This window comes from Lissotriton vulgaris, chromosome 10 (assembly GCF_964263255.1).
Source record: "Lissotriton vulgaris chromosome 10, aLisVul1.2, whole genome shotgun sequence".
Lineage (NCBI taxonomy): Eukaryota > Metazoa > Chordata > Amphibia > Caudata > Salamandridae > Lissotriton > Lissotriton vulgaris.
The window spans coordinates 828,726,902-828,752,036 of NC_141698.1; the positions used below are offsets into that span (position 1 = coordinate 828,726,902).

At 46.1% G+C, this 25,135-nt stretch overlaps 1 protein-coding gene across 6 annotated transcripts in view; it reads right to left on the reverse strand.

The window, feature by feature from the left end:
* Positions 1-25,135, reverse strand: part of TRAK1 (trafficking kinesin protein 1) — a 480,308-nt gene that overhangs the window by 297,494 nt on the left and 157,679 nt on the right. For all 6 annotated transcript variants that reach the window (XM_086941750.1, XM_086941749.1, XM_086941747.1 and 3 more), the window contains one exon: positions 21,227-21,421. Coding sequence is in view for 3 of the 6 variants with exons in the window: in XM_086941745.1 (XP_086797871.1) it covers positions 21,227-21,421 (195 nt within the window). In the remaining 3 variants the exon portion in view is untranslated. The remainder of the gene's footprint in view (positions 1-21,226; positions 21,422-25,135) is intronic.

The following is a 25,135-nucleotide window of genomic DNA, read 5'->3' on the forward strand; positions in this document are numbered from 1 at the left end:
TCAGGGGTTGCTTCTCTATTCAGCCACGTGGACACGAAGAGGTCAAGGACGTCCAGGAGTCGATCACGAGCTGTCCCTCGGAGGCTCTAGCTGATGGCGGTGTCGGCAACTCGATTGAAGCAAACAAGCCTTGGCTAATGCAAGCCACGGGGAAAGTGAAAAGGGCTTATTACTCGGACCAGCAAGGTCAGAGCGGGTACTCCTTTCTACAGGAGCGAGGGCAGGTCTGGAGCAACCAGACCCACAGTGTAAATTGTAGATTTCGTCGCCAAGATGGCCGCTGACCACGTGACAAACGGACGGGATGGCGAGTCGAGTGGCACAAAACAAAAGGGCCCCACGCAGATCGTGGAGATGCTGGAGGGCTGATCTTTGGTACAAATGCTGCTCGGTTATGGGGCTTCTCAAACCCCAAAGCACAGAGTCGAGGGTGCCTCGGGTGCTGCGCAGTCAGCGTCTCGGGGGTCTTTCAAGATGGCCGCTCCCACGTCTCTCGGTGCCTCCACGGGTCCCTTCTTTGCAGGGACTGTGGATCGGGCTAGGAGAAGTCTGGGAAGCTGGGTCTTGTCAGGCTCTGCACTCGGACTCCGGCGGGAGGCGGCGGCAAAGCAGACGTCGAGGTGCTGGGTGATGCCTGTGTTCACAGGGTGGCCCCTCCTAGGCCACAAGGGAGATGCTCTTCAGTCTTCTGTCATCAGAATGTCGAAGTCCAGTCGTCTTCTTAGTTTAAAGTTGATTTCAGGATGATCTGAGTTGCATTGGCACTGCTCCCCCTCTTATTCCAATCTGAGGGGTGGATCTCCTGCTAGGTCCCTCCCCTATGGGTGGGACCAGGAAGGGGGGTGGTTACACCCCCTCTCCTTTGTCCAGGTCTCACTGGAGCTGGGGCTGGGCTGCCCCAGAACCGGTTTGACCGGATTATGCAAGGGGAAGCCTTGTGCTCCCCAGGCACTGTCTGGTTTCTTTCAAACCTCCCTGCTACAATCCACTATCTCCTGTCTGGGGTGGTGTCACACCTCCCTGTGACAGGAAATCCTTTGTCCAGGCCTCCTCTGCTGAGTTTCGGTCAGCAGCAGGAGGTCAGACCTGTGTCTGTGGCAGAAGCATCCATTTTGTGGATCTGAGGCTCTTTTAAAAATCAACCGCGTTTTAGCAAAAGTAACATGTCGTCCCCTCTAGAGGGGTGGAATGCTACCCCCGTCGCCAGAACTGGCGAGGGGGTAGTATTCCAATTCGTATGACACCTTACACGACATGTTTTGATAAAGCCAAACCAAAGTTGACATATAACCGCGAGGATTATAATGCACTTAATAGTATATGGTTTGGCATTATCCCGGAACAGCTAAGGGAATTGGTCCCGACAGCTGCAGACAGGCTCAGCTCATGCTAGAGCACCATCTCACATTAAACCACGCACTCTGCCTTCAGGATTGTTAAGGCCTGCCATAGGAGTGGCTCACAGGTTTATATGTGTCCAGATAGGTTTAGATATAGGCATACTATATCTAAGCAAGGGGTGATTACACCACCTTGCCCCAGCTGAGTGATCAGCCAGTTGTGTCAATTTTAGATAGCCAGCCAGGGGTGGCAAAAGATATGCTGCAGCCCCTGGTAGGCCTTGGATGCACCTATGCCCTGGGCACCTATAGTGCTCTGTACAGGGGCTGATAAGGTGACCCAAGCCAATCTAGTTATGCACCTAGGGTACATGGAATCCATTTTACAGAGAGAGCAGATAGCCTGGGGCCCTGATTAGCAGGGAACCAGGCCAACTAAGTCGAAAACCAGCTAAACACAAGGCAAAAAATCTGGGGTAACCATAGTCAGGTAGCCACCTTCCTACACTGCCCCTTCAGGTCAACCTATTGTGTGTCTCCTGGGAGGAACTTCGCATCTCGTCCACATCTGCTTCAGGGCTGAGGACAGGCGAATGCAAGCTCAGGCTGGTCCAGGATAACTTTTTAAAAGTTACTTTCCTTAACATTTATTAGAAATCAGACTTCACTATGGGATTGAATTTGTTTTAACTATTAGAGGGGATAAAAAATGTTTCTAGCTGGACCCATCACACAGTTTGCACTATTTCTATTTTAATCTGTACTCAGTTTTTTATCCAGGACAACTAGGCTTGCCACAGTGAAAGCAGCTATTTGGGCATTGTCACTGCAGGGATATGGTCATTTAAATGTTCTACATGCCCCGATTTTAATTGACACACACCCTGCCTTGTGTGCTACAAGGCTTAAATAGGAGTGTCTTACAAATATTAAAAATGGAGGTATTCCCCAGGTGACACTGCAGGTTTTATATTGCAGCAGTGAGGCTACACAGGGTAGGCCTGCAGTCATATTTGCACTGCCACTGTGGAGGATGGCATAATGGCTGCTGCAGTCCAACAGCGGCATTTAACTTCTAGGCCCTGGGTGCACTTTCAAAGCCATATACTATGGACTTACCCACATGTACATGTGCCAATTATGAATAAGCTATTGTAATCATGTTTAAAGGGGGTTCATAGGCATTTTTACACATGAGTCGCATGGGTCAAAGTGCACAGACTTCTACAGCCAGCAAAACGCAGAGAGGACAAAAATCTGGTGCCAATCAAGTAATAGATTTGGGCCAAGATTTGAAAAGATTGCTAGATTCAATGCTAAGGACTCAAGTAAGGACCTCTATACCAGCAGAGATTTAGAAAGAGATGGGCAGCTATCTCAATGCTACGAACCGTGAGGCCTACCTCTCACATGATAACATTGGGTCATCTTATTACATTTAATAAGTGATAACTTTCAATTGGGCGCAGGCAGGAATGTCAAGTTTGTTGTCTAAAGACTTGTAATTTAAGACCCTCTTTAATGGTGAAGTCAGATTGTAAGTCACAATTCTGAAAATGCTACTTTTAGAAAGTTAGCATTTTTTTGTTCCAATCATTTGGTGCCTGCAGCTTGTATCCTGGGTCACATGACAAGGCGTAGTTGGCAGTTTGTCTTTTTGTATTATTCCCAAACAGTGAGACAAAGGAGGAATATGTGTTGGCAGGATGGGCTATCTCTGACTTGAGAGGTTGGCGGATCGGTCACCTACCACACTGGCACACCACAAAGACTCTGCCCCACAACGGGTTTCACACTAGTCTACTGCATCCCCAGACACGTTGGGTCCAGGGCATCGAGGCAGGAAATCTCAAACATCTCTTGTCAGGGACTGTCTGGCACTATGTCAGGAACACAGTCAGGGACTTGAGCAAGGACTGGGGACTGGGTAGAAAATATACCGTGCACAGAAAGAGTAGTAGAGCGCTGCCCAGGAACACACAGGGACCCAGAGGAGAAAAAGGGATCCAAAGGAGAAGCCTGTACAGTGAACAAGATAGTTAAGACTCAGAGAGGAAGAGCACTCAACAAGGCAATTCAGCATTCAGACTAAATACACCAAGGACAGACGTGCAAGACATATATAACACAACATTAACAATAAAGTGGAAAATGGGGTAAAGCACTCAGGAGCTCCACACGGTAAGACAAACTTAGTAAATTCCTCACCCACAATCCTGTTACAGATACTGACTGAAAATACACACATATAGGATATCTATGCACAGGCAGGGTCTGTGGAGCTTATACCTATGGTGATGTTATAACTGTAACTCTAAGACAATACTCACAGTGAACAAGAAACACCACCTAGGTAGTCAGCTGTGCCTACGGATCCTGGTGATCAAACAGGAACATGCAAGGCAGTAACAGCAAAGGGGTAGAACTAAACACAAGCACAATAGACAAGGAGCTAGCAAGGAGGAGTGCTTAACAGAAAGGAAGGAAATCACAGGGCATACTTGGCAGAAAGCAGGTAACAAACATACAAGGTAACAGAAGCAAGTCAGCAGAATAGAAAGACAGCAAACTAGAACTGGAACTAAGGAAATTGGAAGAAAGGCAGGGGCTGGAAAAGGATATATAGAAGGGGAGGCTACACCGGTATACTAGAATAGTGTAGGTTAAGAAATCAAGAAAACAAAGTAGCATAGAAGGCAGTGCTGGGGCAGGAACAATAATTGAGCTAAGGTTCGGGAGTCAAGGTAGCACTGCAGGCAGTGCTAGTTCAAGAACAGGTAATTACTAAAGCTTCAGGAGTCAAGGTAGCATGGCAGGCAGTACTGGTTCAGGAACAGGGGATTACTAAAGCTACAGTAGTCACTGTAGCTCTACAGGCTGTACTGATTGAAGGAAACAGGAAATAGCTACAGCTCAGGAAACAAGGATCAAGAAATAGCTGAGGCCCAGGAACAAAGAATAACTATAGCTCAGGAATTCGGGAAACATGGTAGCACTGCAGGCAGTGCTAATTCAGGTACAAGGAATAGCTATAGCTCAGGAATCAAGCTATTTCAAAAGCTCGGAAAATAAGGATCGTCTCACCGGAAAAGAGCTACAATGACCAACCTTGGCCTGAAGGGAGCTGGGGCTTAAAAGAGCTCACGGTAATCATATGCATCAGGTGTGAGCAGGCTAGCAGCAGCCAGCCAGAGGCGAGCTGAATTCCTCCACCCATCCTTGACCTGCGGGGGGGGGGAGAAAAAGCAGAGAGCAGTAATGGAGTTTCCAGCATGAGCAGACTGCCTTCCACAAAACCCTGCATGGATCGGGAATGGTTGTCAATTCCTAAATGGTGTCCAAATGCCTGGAAGTCAGGATATGCATGCAGGGGAGTGTCTGGAAGCATATTAGAACACTGGAAAGCCCCACAATCCTGCCCCCTGGTGGTGGACACAAGAACACATGGATGGAAACTTCCGGAACCAACCCCTACTGTAAAGATGGCACCAAGTATAAATATTAAATCATCAGACCCAACTCTTCAGTACACCTCTGGCCCTTTCAATTAATCAATCAGGGAATAGTGAAGCACGCTACTCACCCGAGAGGGTCTCAAGGCGCTGGGCCTTTGGAAGACTCAGAAGAGCTGCTGTGCTGCTCTGCTGCAATGAGGACTGCTACTCTGCTGCCTTGCCACTCTGTTGCCCTGCTGCCTGAGTGAACAGGACTGGACCTGCATTTTGAACCCATGATCACCACAATAACTCCAAGGGCTAGTTTGCTGGCCTCGTGATCAGAGCCTCATTCACAGATAAGGCTCTAAACATCTTGAACTTAGCACCTGAGTTCTGTCAGCTGTGAGTCCTACCCACCAAGTGGTGCCACCCCCAGACCTGGACCCTTGGAAGTGGGCCTGAAGGCTCATTCAGCCCAGCTGTGGTCTCTTGGGCTGAATGGACGCATCGCGACACTCCTTCTCGTAGCTTCGCATCGAAACCACCACTGTGCGACGCATTCCCACCGCAGGTCCTCACATTACAGCTCCTCAGAACCGCCACTGTGCGATGCATCCACAACACAGGAATTTGCATTGCAAGACTTCGTTGACGGCATCCTCAATGACGACACAGGACCTTGCATCACAAACCCCATTAACTGCTTCATTTGAACCACCCCTGAACAAACCATCTCTGATGCAGGACCTCACATCTCAGTCGGTTCGGAATCGCCGCTGCACAACACATCCTCAATGCGGGATCTTCCAACGCTCTGCAACTAGAATTTAAGGTACTTTGTTCAGTAGACCTAACTTGGTCCCTGCATCCGGCCCATGCTCCAATGCGTTTGAACTGAACTTGTGACTTTGACCCTGTCCAGCGCAACCAGATAATCACATTTGGTGCTTTGGGATTCTAAGCACGTTTTTTCACTGAAATCTTTACTACTGTATATCTCCGGGTCTATTGCTTGGATTTTCGTTGTTTTGGTCTCAAATAATTTGATTGATTTTAATCTATTTTTTTAATTGGTGTGCTATGTTTCCATCTTATTGCTGTTTGAAGTGCGCATTAAATACTATATATTGTCTCCAAATTAAGCCGGATTGCTTTTGTGCCAAGCTACAAGAGGGTTAAGCACAGGTTAATTTAGGGTTTGCTCGTGTTTCACCCTGACAAGAATTGTGGTTGCTGCTTGTGTAGGGTAGCACCCCTTGTCCAGCACCCCATTTTCCTACACTCTTTGTGAGAATGTTTAAATCTCATTTGATTTTTTGATTTTCTGGCCATTACCTCTGCTGTAAAGGCTACCAAGCCTGAAGAAGGCCTTCACATACCAAGACTTGTAGATGCCTTTGAGTTAGGTCGTTCCTGAAAAAAGCTCTGAAATATCTTACTATGCTGCAGTAAAAAGGTAAATACTTGAAACGTATGAACAAAATGCACGACTATGATGTCAAAATGAGGGGCTTGTGTTTTTATAACTTTAAACAGCCGAACACTAGAAGCCTATTTTACCCAAATCTTAACTAGAGACACGGCTACTGAGCTGATGATCGATGTCTAACGTCCATTATGATTTTTGACTGAGTCCAAATAAAAAATAGTTTTGTTTTTATTAAAATACAAATCTTAATCGGTAATGAATAATCACCACAAAATAAGTATTTACTAAACCTATATCACGTTATGAATACTCCTCTTTAAATATTGCCAATTTTAAGAAGAAATACTATGATGCATGCAGTACATTTCTAAATTAACCGTTCTGATCTAATACACTGTTTTCAGAAAAAAAGGTATTATTTGAATGACATTACAGCCAAAATGCATCTTATAATGGCTTTACAATACTTATAACAGAAAATGCAGTGTGTACACACCATAACAGAAGGGCAGACATGTTTTTTTTTACTCACAGTACACAATGAATTATGGGAACAAAGAGGGGAACAAAGAGGTGCACGAAGAATGCCTGGATTACGTTGTTGAATACATTCTGTTCGGCTTTCAAATGTTTGAACAAACAGAAGCACAACCCAAACAGTGGAACTGTGATGTCATCAAAGTCAATAATTCACATTTAAACTCCTGCCAGAAACTATCTGTTTCATACATAGGTGGGGCCTGAATGAAAATTGATCTTTTCAGTTTTTTACCCCTTACCTATTTGTGGAAACAAAATTCCCACTGGAGCAAGCTACAAAGGTCGGCTAAACTTTCTCAATGAAAATATTTTGCATTGTAAAATATGACAGGGATTGGAATTCTGATGCGAGAGGCTAGGAATGCTGAAACAAAAGCGCCACACACCCTGGGAGGAGGGAGAAGATATTGCTACTTCGCCCTACAGCTGTCAGAGGCGCTTTGTCCCCCTTCGCTCATGTCTATTGCCCTAGCATGTTTCAAGTATCATGTTGTGGAAAATGCAACCATATTCCCATCGATGCCCAGGCTGCTGGCGCAAACCGCCTCTTAGTTCCCATGTTGAGTAATTACCAAAATAAAGAGACGGGCGCTGGAGGCAGGAATCACGAACAGAGTTTATTACTCATGAGGAGAGCCAGTCATTTCGGACACGAAACACAGTGTCTTTCGGGAGGTGCTCTGACAAGTGAGCTTGAGACTCGTGCTTTTATACCTTTACAAAACAGTTGGTGATACAATCAGAACGGTATGACGCACAAGAAGGTCATCCCTATAATCCTCGTGGTGATCCTACTCCACATATGCTCACAATGGGGACCTTTAGACCTGCTGATAAGTGGGGAGGGCAATCACGCAGCTGAGTGCTTTGGTAGGATGTACGCCTGATCATGGCCCAGGGGGGTGGGGTGGCTAGGCATACAATAAGGGCAGTAAATGGTATCTCCTGGCATAGGCGATGGCCTCGGACATGTGTGGTCAGCCGGGCTTGGGGGAAGGGGGTTATCAAAGGAGGGGTATTCATGTCTGCGTGGACAATCGAGCGCGGAGGGAAGGCTTGTCAACAGAGGGACATTCATGGAAGGGAGGGAGGTGCTGGTCAGGCGCGGCCGTGACCCTCAAGGACAGGGCTTTGCGTAAGAAGAGGGTTTATGACTTGTTCATGCGAGGAGAAGGGGGGGGAACAGGGTGCGTGCAGGACCAGAGCCGCGCAGAGAGGGAGAGAGAGAGAGAGAGAGATCTCATGACCTGTACATGGGAGAACAGGGGCAGCCAGATACAACTGGGGGGGGGGGGCTATGTCAGCTGAGGCGAAGGATGCTTCTTCGAGAGGGAAATGGAGAAGGCCTGGGTCAAGCAGGAGGGTTACCTTTCACATCAGGGTCGCGCAAAGGGAAAGGGTGTCGAGGTCTATACATGGGAGAGGGGGTGCAAGATACGCGCAGGAGGGAGGCTAGGGATTCCAAAGGGTAAAAAGGCCATGGTGCCTAGAATGGCTGTACATATGTATAGGGGTACGGGTTTTTACTGGCAGGGTGATATAGTCAATAATTTACAGTATCCATGGTGCTCACAAGGAGGGGAGTGGGAGAAGAAGGGAAATGACTGCTGTCTATGTACATCGATTTTTGTCAGATTTCACAGTCGCCCCTTTTTACATAGCAGCAATCATTTTTACAGTTTATGACATTCTATGCAGGCAAGCATCGGTGACGAATTAGCACTTTGTCGATACTAACATGTGGCGTATAATCATAGACAGCTAAGGTGAAGGGAAGAATGCAGTACATACGGAATTACATTTTCGGTGTGTTCCTGACAGTTAAACGCATTACATAGCACAAATCTTTCTGACTTGAAAATGTGACCAATGAACAGTTTGACCAGATAGTTGAGAGCGGAATTCAGCTCACTACACAAGATCTCTTCGTCCCAGTGTCTTTTTATCAGCGAGCCATCACTGGTAGGCTCTAATCCGAGTATTTTCGTTGGCGCTGTTGAGCACCGGCGGTGGAGCTATAGGTCCAGCTCAGTTCCATCCTTACGCGTCGCAGGGTGCGGTCAGTCCTCTGCTGTTAGACCACAGTCCTGTTCCCTAAACAGTCCGTTTGGCGGCGCCTTATGCTCGGCACCTATAGTTCTGTTGCAACACCCTCTTCCCACATAATTGCAGCTCTTTCCTTTGGCAAAAAGTCACGTGGGAAGGTGGGTGGCTGTCGTTCAAACAGTCAATGGGAGAAAAGAGTGAGCGGAGTTGGGTCAGAGTTCCTGGGACACACAAAAGGGACCAAGAGACCAAGGGAGCAAAGGATAACAAGCAGGCAGGCCCATCAATCGGGCCCAGAGTAGGGGGACGGAGACTCCAGGCACACGTGGGTTAGCAGACGGAGGGCTCCAGGGTGGCCCGTCATTTTTCATTTTCCACGTTGAAAGTGCTGTCTCGTCCGTATCTTGTTGCTCTGCAGCTCCACCTTTGGTCGAGGTCACACGTGTCCCAGGATCTGTAGTCAGGCTGTACGTCACATCCGACCCATCTCCTTCGGTGATCGTGCATCTTTGAATGAGTACAAGACAGTGTTTTAGAGAAATGGCAGAAGAAGATATCTACGCATGTGAATTCCTCCCTCAATTTTTTTTGCATTTGAGTTCTTATGGTCATCGGTCACAGTCAGAGGTCTATTACCAAGCAGTGCATGTGTCAGCATTCCTACTGAGTTTATGGCAGGTATATTCATCAGCTCATTTATGATTCGAGCAAGGACAAGATAATATTTCCATCAACTGTGCATTACATCATTTTCAACATCAGCGCAGCATTTCCCTTCGGAACTGGCTAGCATTTTCAGACAGGGTGGGGGGGGGTGCTATCGTCGAGTGTCGGACAAAACAAGATTTCCTCAAGGGTCAGCGGCTACCCATGGTCATTATGTTAATACCGGGGACAACAGGAGTGGTTCTATCAAAGAAAAATGGGGCGGGGATGCTTCGGGCGCTTGCGCTTGGGTGCAAAGGGGGTGGGGCAATCTTGGTATTGGGTGTCAATCTAGGCATTTTTGGCGTTCGTCTCTGAAAAACAGACATAGGATGCCATTGACATACAGTTCCCCTAGAAACGGCCTGATTTGGGGGACTTTAGTCGTCTTACCTGTCCTTTCCTTCTTAGCCAATTCAAGTACATTCATTTTGCAGAAAGGAGAGGCAGTAACATGGCAAGATACAGTCATTTTAGTTGCGGTCAATTTCGCTGAACACCTTCGCGTTCAAAATACGTATCAAATCGGACTGGTGCCGGTGGAGCACAATTTTACCAGAAAGACAGAGAGAAAATAGGGAGACTTTCAAAGAGAGTGAGAGTCGTCCGCAATCTAAACGAGCCATTCGGTACACGTATGACATGTAAGGAGGGAGAGAGAGGGAGAGAGAGAGAGAGAGAGATAGAAAAAGGGGGTGGAGAGAGAGAGAGACGTGTACAAAAATAGGTCATTTAGCGTGCTCACATCACAGAACGGCAAAAGGTCAGGTGACCTATAGATACAGGCGGGGGGGGGGGGACATAAATACGTACGTTACATACATACAAACCCAGACAGGGAAGACGGCACATATATCACACATATACAAGACATTCACAACAAGACATAAAACAATTGTTAGTCTACAAGATCTGTTTATACATATATATATATATATTTTTATATCCTACGTACCTCTACTATCCTATTTGTCTACGTACTTAGCTCTTCCTGCCCTTCCCCCTTTTTCCCTTTTTCCTTCTCGCTTGCTGTACCTGCGAGCGTCCCTAATTACCAATACTCACACCTCGGTTGGTCGACCAGAAATTAACCTGGTTGTGCTAGTTACCCGTGGTCGGATCTTAAACCATTTTTCAGTTCCTTCCTTTGGTGGAAAGTTCTCCAGGCTGAGGCAACGGCAAATATTGATCGGGAGAGCAGTCGGACAGCTTGGCTATATCTACAAGAGTGTGAGAAAGGGGGTAGTGCATTTGGAACATCAGTAATATTTCTAACTTTCTAGACGGGTGGTGCCGTGGCAACCCTTACCCGTACAATTTTCTTTGTCCTTTCCCTACCTAGTCGAAACGTCTAGTTATATTATTTAATACGTCATTTCCAGTCATTTTTCGTCAATCAGTACCTGTCCAGTTTCTGCGTCAGTCTATCCTCTCAGTCGCTATGTCCTAAGGAGGAACAGTCATGTAAAGTCTACGTCTTTTCTTTTAAAAACCTATCATTATAACGACCACACACATATTCCCTCTTTTCCTGTTTTCGTCGGTGATCCGACCATCGCTCTTCCACACCTCAGCCGACGTTCTGACGTGACCTGCAGAAGGGTGGGGAAAAGAAGGGGTGGGGGTGGCAGCATTCAAAGTACATCAGCATGTAGTAGTCCGAAAATATTTTTACTCACCACATACTCGACCCATCTTCACGTACTGCCTTTCTTTACCATCTCGGCGTTTAAGCCCAGATTGACCAGTAATGTCAGGTAGATAATCATTGACGATCTGCCTACCTACCTGAGTTACTCGATCGTAACCCTCTTTATCGGGTGCAAGGGTGACGGTCAGGTGGCATTTCCGCGGAGTCTTTTTAAGGGTGTCTAAAACACTTTTCTGGGCTGCCTGCAATACATAATGTAGCTACTAAATATCTGATCCCTTTTGATCTACATCCTTCATCCTACTTATTCTTCTCTGCAATAGTAAGGCATCCAAAACTCATTAATGCAACTGCTACAGCCATGCGTTCTTTTTCAAAATATTTTTTTTTAATAAACGAAATTGGTGACAGTTCATTGCATAAAGTGCAGCAGTGCAAATAAAACCGTATTAAAAGTTCCTTACAGAGCAAGCATGATGCATGTCAAGAATTCATCTTCAATTAATTCAGAGTTTCATCTATCCAATACTCATTCGTTATTCAAATTACACCAGTTCATTTTCCAACTCATAATCAGTACCCACCCTCAGTCAATTCATTGTCTAATCACATGCTCAATATCCTTCATATCTACTTTCATTTATCCAAAACGATATATATATCTCGAGGTAAAAGAACTGCGTGGTCATGGTGCAATAAAGTTCATTATATATAAAAAAACGTCTCATTTGGTGTCGGCGCCATTTTGGGTGGGGTCAGGCAAATTCCAGCATAGTCAGAGTGTCTCTAGTCCTGCATGGTTGGCGCAGGGCCTTCCATTGGGAATTCAAAAAGTTTGTGCTATAAGGTTAACAGTCTAACAATATGGACCATGAGTCAAAGAGTGGGAAGGGCGGCAACAATTTTCCTACCGGGTCATCCTGGTGTTCCTCCGGAACTGAACAAGTCTGTGCCGTGGCTGCATTTTAGCCATTTCCAATCCGAGGCTGGTGCCGGCAGGAGGTGCACCGATGTCGTGGCTCCCAGTGAAGGGGGGGCGGGGGCACCCATGCAGGGGGTCGGGGGCCCCCCGGCTCTTATAGAATCTTCAAGGTCGAGGAGAGGCGATATGGAACGTGTGCCCGTCCTGGGCAGAGGACCGCTTTATGATGTTGACCCTCTTTAAGTAAGAGCATTGGGGTGTCGCTGGAAGCCTCCACCTGGAGGGAGGTGGGGGAGGGTCGTTCGCGCCGCCTCCCCCTTCCAGCGACCCCGCGCCGTTCCTCGGCTCCGTCGTCTTCAATACCGGCCATGCCAGCCATTGATGATGGGGGGGGGGTCGGTGGCTGCGGCAAGACATCCCCCCCCTTTTCTCGTCGACATGTGGCGGGACTACCTGGAACTGTCCAGGAATTTGACATGTGGCGGGACTACTTGCAAGCGCCGCCATTCTCGCTTTTGGCCTCGGCCTTCTTCGTGGGTCGGACCAGGCGAGAGACAGAAGGGGGGGGGGGTGGTCGGTGGCTGAGGCAAGACAGCCCCCCCCCCCCGTGGCCTGCAGGGCAGCGGAAGAGGAGAGAAGGAGAGGACTTTGCCATTCTTTTGGACCGCCTGCCCAACATCGTCTCCTCCCAACCGTGGTCAGGCGAGCCCCTCGTGCCTCGAGGCCTCGCCTTCCGGATGGGCGTAACCGCGGACCTGTTGCACTTCGGGAGCTTCCGGAATGGGGGTAGGTACCTATTGGTTACATTATTTCTATTTCATGTGACCGTTATTTGGGCGGGGCAGGCAAAAGAGAGAACAGGCAGTGAAGCCTAGCTACCTCGTGGCTCCTTTTGCTGCAAAAATTTTTCGCCATTTTATATTTCTTATTACGAACTATTTCTAATGTTTCTTATTTTTAGTGAAATCAAAAAGCTCATCAGGGGGTTACTGACTTAGCCTGGTTCCTTTTTCTATTTTTCTTTCTCTTCCTTAGCGTGTTTCGAGCTAAAGCTTTCTGTTAGTAGGGAGCGGTGATCACTTCATATTTTTATGTGTCCTTTTCATTAGGGGGGTACCTCTGGACGGACCAGACGAGTTCCCTCCAATAAATGGTCCGGGGTGGAACGAGATTATCGATCAGAAAGGGGAACATATATTCCTTCATTAGGGTATCATCCTGGACAGACCGAGCGATGTACTTCCATTTACTAGGGTAGCCTCCTGGACGGACCAGTCGGTCTATTTCTACTAAATGGCCCATGAGTAGAGAGCATATGTCCTCCATAAGAGTAGTCTCCTGGGCGGACCATGCGAGCTACCCCACAATCACCAACCAGTGGGGAGTGGGTAGGACTGACGAATTCACAAAGGGGCATAACCTACCCTTTTCTACTTGCAAAGACTAAACAGAATATTTCCATTTCATGTTGTTTGCAAACAGAAAATACCTCAAACGAAGCAATGCCTGGAACAACAATGTCCAGGTTTTCAATCAATCAGTGGGGAGAAAAACAGGCATGACGGATTACAACGGGGACAAAGGTCTGCATTACCTGCCCTTCGCTATCCACAAAGGGAACAGAATATTCCTATTCGTCTCTGTTTGTGGACAGGGAAGATCTCAAAGAACAACCATCGACCATCAACCGACTTCAAACAATTCTCAAAGAACAACATCGATTATTAATCGACTTCAACAATTCTTTAAAGAACAACAATCGGTTATCAATCGACTTCAAACAATTCAGTGGGGAGAAAGGTAGGTATGACGAGTTACAATGGGGACAAAAAGTCCGCATTACCTACCCTTCTCTATCTGCAAAGAGGGACGACGTTCCTATTCGCCGCTGTTTGCAAACAGAGAATGTCTCGTTCTCAAAAGAGAACCAATATGTCAAGTAGCCTTCAAAGCTAAATGAACCAATACCAACAATGCCAGTATACAAATACTGGTTTTCAATACAAACAATCAATCAATCAGGTGGATAGAGCCACCCTACCAATCAGATGTAAAAACACCCTACTTAATCCTACCCGGACCGGACCATACGGACAGTTCTTCGACTCCCTCCTCCAGCGCCCGATCGTTCTCTTATTCCATGTAGCATTCCTGTGGGATTCCAGTCAGGACAATAGGTCACTTGAAGAGAGGTCCGTTCAGAATTGGTGAAGTTCTGTCGATCGGCAGCCGGGCTAGGGCCCTCTCAAGGCAGGCATACCCCGATCATTTAGAAGTTCACTTCTTCGCCTGGATCTCTCTTACCGAACCCTATGTCACTGATGGACCCCGCGTTGGGGCGCCAATTGTGGAAAATGCAACCATATTCCCATCGATGCCCAGGCTGCTGGCGCAAACCGCCTCTTAGTTCCCATGTTGAGTAATTACCAAAATAAAGAGACGGGCGCTGGAGGCAGGAATCACGAACAGAGTTTATTACTCATGAGGAGAGCCAGTCATTTCGGACACGAAACACAGTGTCTTTCGGGAGGTGCTCTGACAAGTGAGCTTGAGACTCGTGCTTTTATACCTTTACAAAACAGTTGGTGATACAATCAGAACGGTATGACGCACAAGAAGGTCATCCCTATAATCCTCGTGGTGATCCTACTCCACATATGCTCACAATGGGGACCTTTAGACCTGCTGATAAGTGGGGAGGGCAATCACGCAGCTGAGTGCTTTGGTAGGATGTACGCCTGATCATGGCCCAGGGGGGTGGGGTGGCTAGGCATACAATAAGGGCAGTAAATGGTATCTCCTGGCATAGGCGATGGCCTCGGACATGTGTGGTCAGCCGGGCTTGGGGGAAGGGGGTTATCAAAGGAGGGGTATTCATGTCTGCGTGGACAATCGAGCGCGGAGGGAAGGCTTGTCAACAGAGGGACATTCATGGAAGGGAGGGAGGTGCTGGTCAGGCGCGGCCGTGACCCTCAAGGACAGGGCTTTGCGTAAGAAGAGGGTTTATGACTTGTTCATGCGAGGAGAAGGGGGGGGAACAGGGTGCGTGCAGGACCAGAGCCGCGCAGAGAGGGAGAGAGAGAGAGAGAGAGATCTCATGACCTGTACATGGGAGAACAGGGGCAGCCAGATACAACTGGGGGGGGGGGGCTATGTCAGCTGAGGCGAAGGATGCTTCTTCGAGAGGGAAATGGAGAAGGCCTGGGTCAAGCAGGAGGGTTACCTTTCACATCAGGGTCGCGCAAAGGGAAAGGGTGTCGAGGTCTATACATGGGAGAGGGGGTGCAAGATACGCGCAGGAGGGAGGCTAGGGATTCCAAAGGGTAAAAAGGCCATGGTGCCTAGAATGGCTGTACATATGTATAGGGGTACGGGTTTTTACTGGCAGGGTGATATAGTCAATAATTTACAGTATCCATGGTGCTCACAAGGAGGGGAGTGGGAGAAGAAGGGAAATGACTGCTGTCTATGTACATCGATTTTTGTCAGATTTCACAATGTCTGATGTCAGTCTGTATAGACGAAGGCAGCTGATGTTGCTGGGTGAGGGAGAGTCCGCCGGCTGTAAAGAGCATACTCTGCCCCATCCAGGAATAATCAGAAATAATGAGAGAAGAGGCACAGACGAGAACTGTAGATCGGATCACTGAATTGCAGGAGGAAGAGACTGAATCTACAGGAAGTACCCAGAAAACATGGCATTAACTCACAGGGGGGGAAATGGATAGTAAAGTATCTCTCGAAGACAGCCATTCCCAACTGAGGCAACCCAGCAGCGGAGGCTCACACAGGTAAATGCTGTGAGGAGGGGGGGGGGGCAGTGGAATTCGATACACGACGGGAATGAATGAATGAAATAAATAAATGCAACCCCTTGCCTTGCGCTCGCCGTATCGCCGACTTCAGCTGTGCTTGCCTTTTTGAGCAAAGCATGATGGGAGCTAGCCCGAAAAATGTATTATGATATTCCCTTCTCCCCAAAGCTTTAGGTGGCGCATAATCCTCTATTGCCTATAGTGGGATTCACTGGGGCGGGCAGATATACACACCATTGACGACCGGTTTGGAAAGGATGCATTGATCTCCTATAGTAGTTTGTGTTCCCGCTCCAATGAGACTTCGTTGACATCTTACTGATATCTCAGGCTCCAATCGTCGGTTAGGTCTAACCTCTTCAAATATCCAGCCACCATTGACAGATATGCAGGTCCTCAAGACATATATATGTGGCCGAAGTGGGATACTTAATCTAGTATTTCTACACTGGGTTCCTAGCAGATGCACTGGACAAATTACCGAAACCTAGACTTAAATAGGAGATCTCTTTAGGACATTTGGTGTCTGATAACATTTGGGAATACTGCTGTGTAAAAAACACACCACTCTCCTACAAGCATAAACCTATACAATTTAAATATCCACACCAATACTACTACATGCTCTAATGCATTACTAAATTTAGTGAGGGCACTGAAATCAAATGTGCTAGTTGTGACCTTCCTAATGCAAACTTTCTCCATATGGCCTGGATCTATCACAAATTTGCTTCATATTAGTGTATGTTTTCTTGGTGATTTCTGAGATTACGGATACCCCAGCTGACCACTCTACCCAGAAGGCCATACTGGGCAACACCTCCAACCTCCCCGCCTCATAACTGCACCTTGTCACCATTCTACTTGTCCTAGCTAAAAGATGAGAGGCCGTGAGATGGATGCAGAGAAGGGTGCCGCCTCTGAGGGGATGGTTACGGGAAGCTGCAGTCAAAACATATCAGAACAATACGGTGATACAATTCATCCAACCGCTCGACTCAAGGACACATGGGCACCATTTCGTCTCCATCTCTACAGCATGACACTGGGTACCACCACCTATCTCGTCCACTCAAGGAAATAATGTGTCATGATTTTTCACTCTTGTTAAAATGTACCAAACAAAGTTGTTTTTTTAAACAACACTCACGTGTCCTCTGGTTAGTCCACTGGTCTACAAAAAACACAGGTACCTGTTAACACTCCTGATTCAAAATAAATTCATCAGGCAGACATGCCAAACTTATGTAATTTATTTTCTAAAAACATTAATGTGCTGCATAAATTATGCAAAACAAACAAAGGAACTAGAAGATGTTCCTGATTTAAAGCTCATAATAAAATGCGCCAGCTACACTATAGAATGTCAGGTGAAAACTTCCATTTTGTAGCTGGGAATAAGGTAAAGATATTGGTACAGTACTAAGCTAAAAAAAATAAAGCCAGCCCAAACGTGGAAGTGGTTGCTGGATGCTATTTATTAAATGTATATGCTGAAAAGATTTTCCGTGTAATGGTGTTAGCTTAAGCCAGTTTCTGCCTTTGTGCTTCATACGTGGCGACGGCTACAGTATGCCCTTCCCCCGTGATGGTTTCACAGGAGAACACTAAAGATTCAAGTTTTACATCCCTTTTGTTTTCTTTGATTGTTTATTGAGTTGCAGAAATCAATAAGCCTAATGCAATTGCAAACACCATGCGCTTCTATGGGAACTCTGCCCCTCTAAAAACATTTTTAACAAACTAATTATTTTCTGCACTCCCAAAATAGGTGTTTTGTCTTCGAAAAGTAGGTTTGTTGCCCTCAGAAACTGGAAAACAGCCTGCTATGTTCAAACCTTGGCAGACAACTGGCAGATTATCTACAAAATTGTCCTAAAAATAACTAAACCTTTCTGAACCGAAACACTACAAAATGTATTTAACAAACAACTTAATCAATCTCCAGCAGTATAAAAGAAAAACCTCCCTCAGCCTTCTCGTATTAGACAATTCCGCTGAAATACGATATTTCAGAAATCAAGATATCACATTGAAGCATTATGAAATACTTTTACTCACTCACTATGGGGAAGTAGCACCAAAAGGAAAAACAATGTATTGCTTGTATGGATCCTCTTGATTCAGTGCCACAGCCTCTAGCGCGGAGATCAGTGTGGCCATAGTTTGTATCCGGATCCTACGCCTCTCTGCAGTTGATTCGCAGGGAGGTGATTGCCAAGGAGGAAGGAGATATAGAGAAAGCTCAGTGATCAAATTATGTATTGCTCACTGAGACCTGTTTGGCAGCTGTGATCAGTCTCTGCTTAAAAGAATCAGAAAGGTCACCATTAGGGTCCTCTCATGATCCTTGAAAGAGGGCTATTCTGGAGAAGATCTATTGTGAACTGGTATGAAATGCCCTTCCAAGGTACTCCACAATAACAATGCCTGGCCCCTGTGATGAGGATGTCACAATTATTTATGGTTTGATTAATTACAGTTTTACACAGATCCTCATTTTTGTTGTATGAAATGTTTCTTCTAATCTAACTCTAGATTAGGGCAACCAAGTGAGGTAATGAGCATGTAATGCAGTGCAGAGGGTCAGTGGCTGTACAATGCAGTGCAAAGTATTGAGTTAGTGATCCCAGGGTGCAGCGGAGTTTGGTGGGTTAGCCTCCATAAGATGCAGCACAGTGCAGTGTCTTAACCTGCAAACGGTGCATTGTTGTGGGTAACTGTCCCTAAGATTCCGAGATCTATCCCTCTCTGCTTCAGTGAAATGAAGTGAGTGTAGTGTCCATAAGGACTCGATCTTTTATTGTGTCCTAACTCGGGAGCTTTCATTACCAGCACAGAGAACTATTTAGGTCATTAAGGGACACAACACGCACTGGGCGCCATCTCCGGTAATGGCGGCCACTTCCTAACCTAATTTGCATTTTGTTTTCTGTTTTTTTTTTTTAATTTAAAACTTTAATAAGGAGCGCGGCACCCGCTTAAGGGACACTGCGCTCAGTTTATTCTTTTTTTTGTGATTTAATACCGAGCGCGGCACCTGCTTCAGGGAGACCGCGCTCGGTTTATTTTCTTATTTTCCTTGTTTGTTTTTCTTTTCATGGCGCACCTGAATCTTGCCCCTTCACCTCCCTCCTACTCCTTCCAAAGTTACAATGCACAGACAATTAAAGAGACACAGTGGAAGGGGGCACCAAATTTGGTTTTGCCCAGGGCACTCTCTGTGCAAAAGAAACAATTGATGGACGGAAAGCTGGACAATGCAAACATTCACCTCCAGTCACAAGGATCTGGGTTAACTCCATCATTCTTTTGCTCACCACACCACCCCAGTTTGGACCCAGCCATAAGCAAATCAGTCTTGACCCTGTTCCTTGTGGGAACAGTCCAGCCTGAACTGCCAAACCAGGTCCTCCCTGGACCGGAAACAAGCATCCTGGGACCAGTTTCAGAGCCTCACCCTTCATCAGCTAGGCTAGCTTGAATCCAGTGGTGTAGTGAGCATGGGACCCAGATACATGCAAAAGAAACAATTGATGGACGGAAAGCTGGACAATGCAAACATTCACCTCCAGTCACAAGGATCTGGGTTAACTCCATCATTCTTTTGCTCACCACACCACCCCAGTTTGGACCCAGCCATAAGCAAATCAGTCTTGACCCTGTTCCTTGTGGGAACAGTCCAGCCCGAACTGCCAAGCCAGGGCCTCCCTGGACCTGAAGCAAGCATCCTCGGACCGGTTTCAGAGCATCACCCTTCATCAGCCAGACAAGCTTGAATCCAGTGGTGTAGTGAGCATCGGACACACATCTGGGCATGCCCTTCCCACTTAGGGCGAAACATGCAAAAGAAACAATTGAGGACGGAATACTGGACAATGCAAAAAAATCACTCCCAGTCACAAGGATTTGAGTAAAATTCATCATTCTTTTACTCACCACACCACTCTACTGGCCCCATTTGTTACGTTTGCATCAAATTGTAAAGCGCTCTGATATCCTTCGGGATCAAGTTTGCGCTATATAAAACTTTATAAATAAATAAATGTACAGTAGTGCCCGCCTTCCCCTTCATATGGGATATATGGACATGTGCCAGCCTTCATTTCCATGTCCCCTTTCCATGCTACTATCACTATGCTGTAATTTTGGGATTTTTCGTTTTTACAATTCTTGCTATTTGTTTTCCTTAACAGTATTATACATCGTGCAATGTGTCTGGTATATTTTTTTTCAAGGTTTCTGAGAGACCAAAGGCATGTACAGCAGAAGGGTGCTAAATAAACTTGAAAAAGTCCTCTCTGCTATTGTGGTGAGGGTACGTAGTCAATGTTGCAGGGATACTGCTCATGCACAGATCTATGCGCAGGAAACCAGAAACTCGGTGCATTGTGGTGTACCAAAAACCCACCTCAGTGCCCAGAACCCCGATCCGACTAGCATTAGTTTCCTGCGCATAGTTCTGTGCATGAGCAGAATCCCTCCAACACTATGGTGCACTGCAGTGTATGTTATTGAATCGAAGATGCAATGTGGAGGGTCAATGTTACTGGGATGGTTGCTACTGGTTACGCAACGTGCTACGTTAGTATCTCTTAAGAAAGCAAAAAAGAGATGGGTGGATTGGTTGACTCTAAGCTATTGGTATTTACCCACGATGCATTCCAGTTCACACCCTGCCACCTTAGGCAGGAATCAGCCATATGCAATCTACCTTGGTCGTGCTCTAATTGGAACATTCCAGCCAGAACTGCCAGGCCAGGTCCCTTCAGAAAGGGAACACAAGCAACCCCAGACCGATTTCGCCTATTCAGGCCTCTTCATAGAGTGTAGGGCGTGGGAACAAATAAGTTTATACCTAGACAGTAATTGAATGTTTTCAGCTAGTCTTCCGTTTATGTTGACAATGTGTAGTGCCAAAGCTAGACCATTTCATTGCTCTGCTATTCTGGACACACCATCTAAATAAAACATATTAAAAAAAGGCAAAAGAGCAATACAAGCACTCTTTTGATGCGGAAGCACACAACTTCTAACCAATCAAGATTTGTACTCAAACGAATCTCTTTCTGAGTCAGAGCGCCTTTCTTAGTGAAGTTTCTTAAAACTCTTTCTTTGATCACATGTTGTCTATCAGCAGTTACCCTGTCAAGCCAGAGCTAACAAAATAAAATGACAATTCAGAGTCGTTGCCCAATTTCATCGTTAAAAAGCAAACAAGCATGGGAATTGCAGAAATTTACAGACCCTGCACACGGTCTTGTCCAAAATTAGCATTACATAACCCAAACAAAGCGTTACAGATAATGCGAAAAGAACCAAGTAAGGAGCAGTTACTTACGGAAGTACTTCAGCGTTTCTTCGATCTGCTCAGTAGTTAGGTCGATGTTGGCATCAGGAGAAATGAGCGGCGTCTGGAGCCAGTCGTCGTGGTCATACCCGTAGATTGTGTCTGCTCTTAGCTTGTAATGTGGTAGTTGTTCCTCCAGCAGACTGATGATTTCAACTTCTGGAAGATCAGTACTATTGCACACATCTACGAGCAAGGAAATTAACATTTATTCACATGTAACTGGAGGAGGAGACACAACCAGCAGTGTACGTCAAATAATTATTCTGTGTTTACTCACACAACTAACTGCTACCCACCAACTAACAACCATGCCTTCAACATAAAAGAAAGAATGAGGTGGTGGAGCAATGGCTCATTGTAGGAACTAACCATATTCAATGCACAAATTTGAATTAGCTAAAGGTATTTCCCAAAATTAAACTCAAGATGGGGCCAAGTGAAGAAATAAGAACAGCAGGAGGTGGCGTAAAAAGCTCGGCTCTACAGTCCGTGGGGAGGTAGACATTGGATTAACAGGCATGCAAAGAAATCTATAGTTACTGGTATGTGGTATTAGATTGAAAAACAAACATCAGGATCCACTTTTTGTCCTAATATATATTTCACAAGCTGAGCTCATGTCCATTATTTACACCGGAAAAAACACACAATCTACATCTGTACGCGGGTGAGTGTAGACTCACGTTCACAGGTACGCAAATTACGTTTTTGAAAAAAATTATTGAGGAAGGTAGGTAGTAGTGGAAAACAGTACTTTATTTAACACCAATACTTTAGCTAACTGTGAAGCACTTTGAATGGCTACACCAAAAACCCTCAATTTGTCCCACGTCAATAGTAAGATGATCTGTCAGTCCATGCTTTTTAGCTCATCACTTTGCATTTCAGTCAAGAGCAGATTGGAAAGCTTCGTACGGCCTGGCAAGATTCTCCACATGCAAGTACCTGCTCAGAGAACATGAGATGTCCAAGGGGTTTTGGGTGAGGCCAAGTTAAAAAAAAACTAAGTGCACAAGAGCTGGAGTTGCATTAACGTTATCATTGGTCTTGACACTCATCTACTGAGGCACAGCCGGGAGTTAGCTCGCTACTAGTTTGTTTTTAAAATTGTGTAAATACTTTGGTTTTTTAGCTATTGATTTGATCCTGAGCACTCTGATCCCTTAAGCGACCAAAAGGAAACTGCACGCGTAGCGGATCTATCGCTACAGCGGCTTTCCTCCGGTTGTTCGACGTCACTGGGGAAGCCCATAGGCCACGCCCACTACGGTCGGCCACGCCCCCCATAACCACGCCTTACGCTTCTATAAAGCATGTGCAAATACTGGACGCGCAGCGGACGAGCGCAGCGGGCACGCCGATGGCGCGCCTAAGGCAAGCCCGTCAGCGCCCGGCCGGGACCAGGGGCCAGAGACTATGTCCAAAAAAATATTTACTCAGCAGAGGAGCTTATCTCCCTCAGACCTCTACCACATCTCTGCCCTCCTATTACTCCTCATATTCGGAGCCGTACGGCCATGTATGGTATCTCCCAGGACACAGCAGCCTATCCAATTGCTATACCCTGTACTGCCTCATCGGCTAATACTCCCCAAACAAAGTTACGGTGCAAATATCTCAACACCAGATCTATGGTCAAGCACCAAACTGACATCTTTTTACTACTCTCCATTGAAAAGCCGGACATTCTCCTAATCACAGAGACTTGGCTTTCTCAGGACTCATTACCAGATATTCTCGCAGCACTTCCCTCCGATTATTATATTCTAGCTGAGAATCGCCCGATGGGTAAAAGGGGTGGGGGAGTGGCAGCTATCATCCGTAAAGAGCACAAATTTACACAACTGCCCTCTCTTACTCTGAGTGACACAGAGAATATAGTAATGAAAATGGATACAACTGGGGGGTCGTTGTTACTTGTCCTGATATACAGACCTCCTCAAATCATGACTACCTTCCCTATGTCACTGGCAGAACAGATAGCACACTTGGTGACTAAATACCCAAATGTACTTCTGGTCGGGGACTTAAATTACTGGTTCGACAATACTACCTGCGACCCTCAGGCGCTGGAAGTCTCAGAACTACTCTCCAATATTAATCTAACGCAGCATATACATGTGGCTACGCATGAGAAAGGCCACACGTTAGACCAAATTTGGTCGTATAATCTTTCCTGCACATTAACTTCTATAATGCCTTGGATTTGGTCTGACCATGCTATTATCCAGCTTATGCTAACTGTTGATGGATATACTAAAAATCCACCTTTGGCGGGCGGCGAAACCAGGAAATGGAAAGCCATAAATTTACCAGCATTTATTGAAACACTGGCATCTACGGTACCAGTGTCTAAAAAGGCGGTAAATCTAAATCTTATGGAAGAGGAGATCTCACACTGGCTCTCAAAGGAAACTGACTCTCATGCACCTCTCACAAAATTTACACGTGCACGCACCAGAGATGCACACAAGTGGTTTACCTCGGATCTTAAAAATCTAAAACTCGAGGTACGCCAAAAAGAGAGGAAATGGAGAGCAAAATATAAACCTCAAGATAAGGAGGAATATATTATGGCCCGCAGGAAATACGTGAAGCTTATTTTACAAAGTAAAATTAACTACTTCTCTGGAAAAATGTTAAACTCCCAAAATAAAACAAAGGATACTTTTAATATTGTAAATGACCTGTGTAACAGTGATAGAACTGTGCTTCCTCTGGCGACCTCACAGGAGCTCTGTGACTCCTTAAACGATTTCTTCACAGAGAAAATCGCCAGTATTAAAAAGAATATCCAAGGTCTCCCGGGTGAGGAACCTATTGAAGATATTTATTTCAATTCAACTACGCTAGATACACTACCTCTTATCAATGAGAAGACCCTGTCAGAACTTCTTTCACGTGTTAAATCAGGCTCGCCTTTTGACAGTTGCCCCCCCCACATTTTAAAGGAAGTGTGCCTAGCTATTCCATCGGCAATTCTTCCCCTTCTGAACGAATCACTCAATCAGGGCAAAGTCCCTGATGAGTTTAAAAATGCCACAGTGATTCCACTATTAAAAAAACCAGGAGCTGATCCCTCAATCTTAGTTAATTATAGACCTATTTCCCATCTCCCTTTTTTTTCTAAACTTCTGGAGGCACATGTCTCCAGATGTCTATCCAACTTTATTGAAAGCTCTGAATACTTGGAACCAAACCAAGCAGGATTCCGACCATGCCACTCCACGGAAACTGTCATTCTGGCTGCTCAAGATACACTAAGATCTAATGCTGACAAAGGCATCCATCAGGCTTTGGTGCTCCTTGACTTGTCGGCCGCGTTCGACACGGTTGACTATAACATCTTGATCAACCGTGTCGAGCAGGCCGGCCTCAGGGGCCCCGCTCTGAATTGGATTGCCTCTTTTATCACAAATCGCACACAATCTGTGCGTTTGGGATCATTTACAGCCCCCAAGATGTCATCGACCTGTGGTGTTCCCCAAGGTTCGTCACTTTCCCCCTTATTATTTCACCTTTACCTCCGCCCACTGATTTACTCTTTAAAAAATTACAAAATAACCTTATTTAATTATGCTGACGATCTTCAGCTAATCATCCCCCTAAATTCCCCAAAGTCTGCCGCCGAATGCTCAGCCATAATGTCACACATACAAAAGTGGATGACCATAAACCATCTTAAACTGAACCCAGGCAAGACAGAACTGATTTTGCCTGGGGAAAGTGGACTGAGCTGGGGGCAACTGTGCTGGCCAACAGACATGGGATCCCCCCTACAAAGACCCAATCGGTAAAAAGCCTGGGGATTACACTTAATGAGGACCTATCCCTCAAAGGACAGGTGGGAACGGTGGTCTCCGCTAGTTTTTTTCAACTTAGGAAGATTAGGAAAAT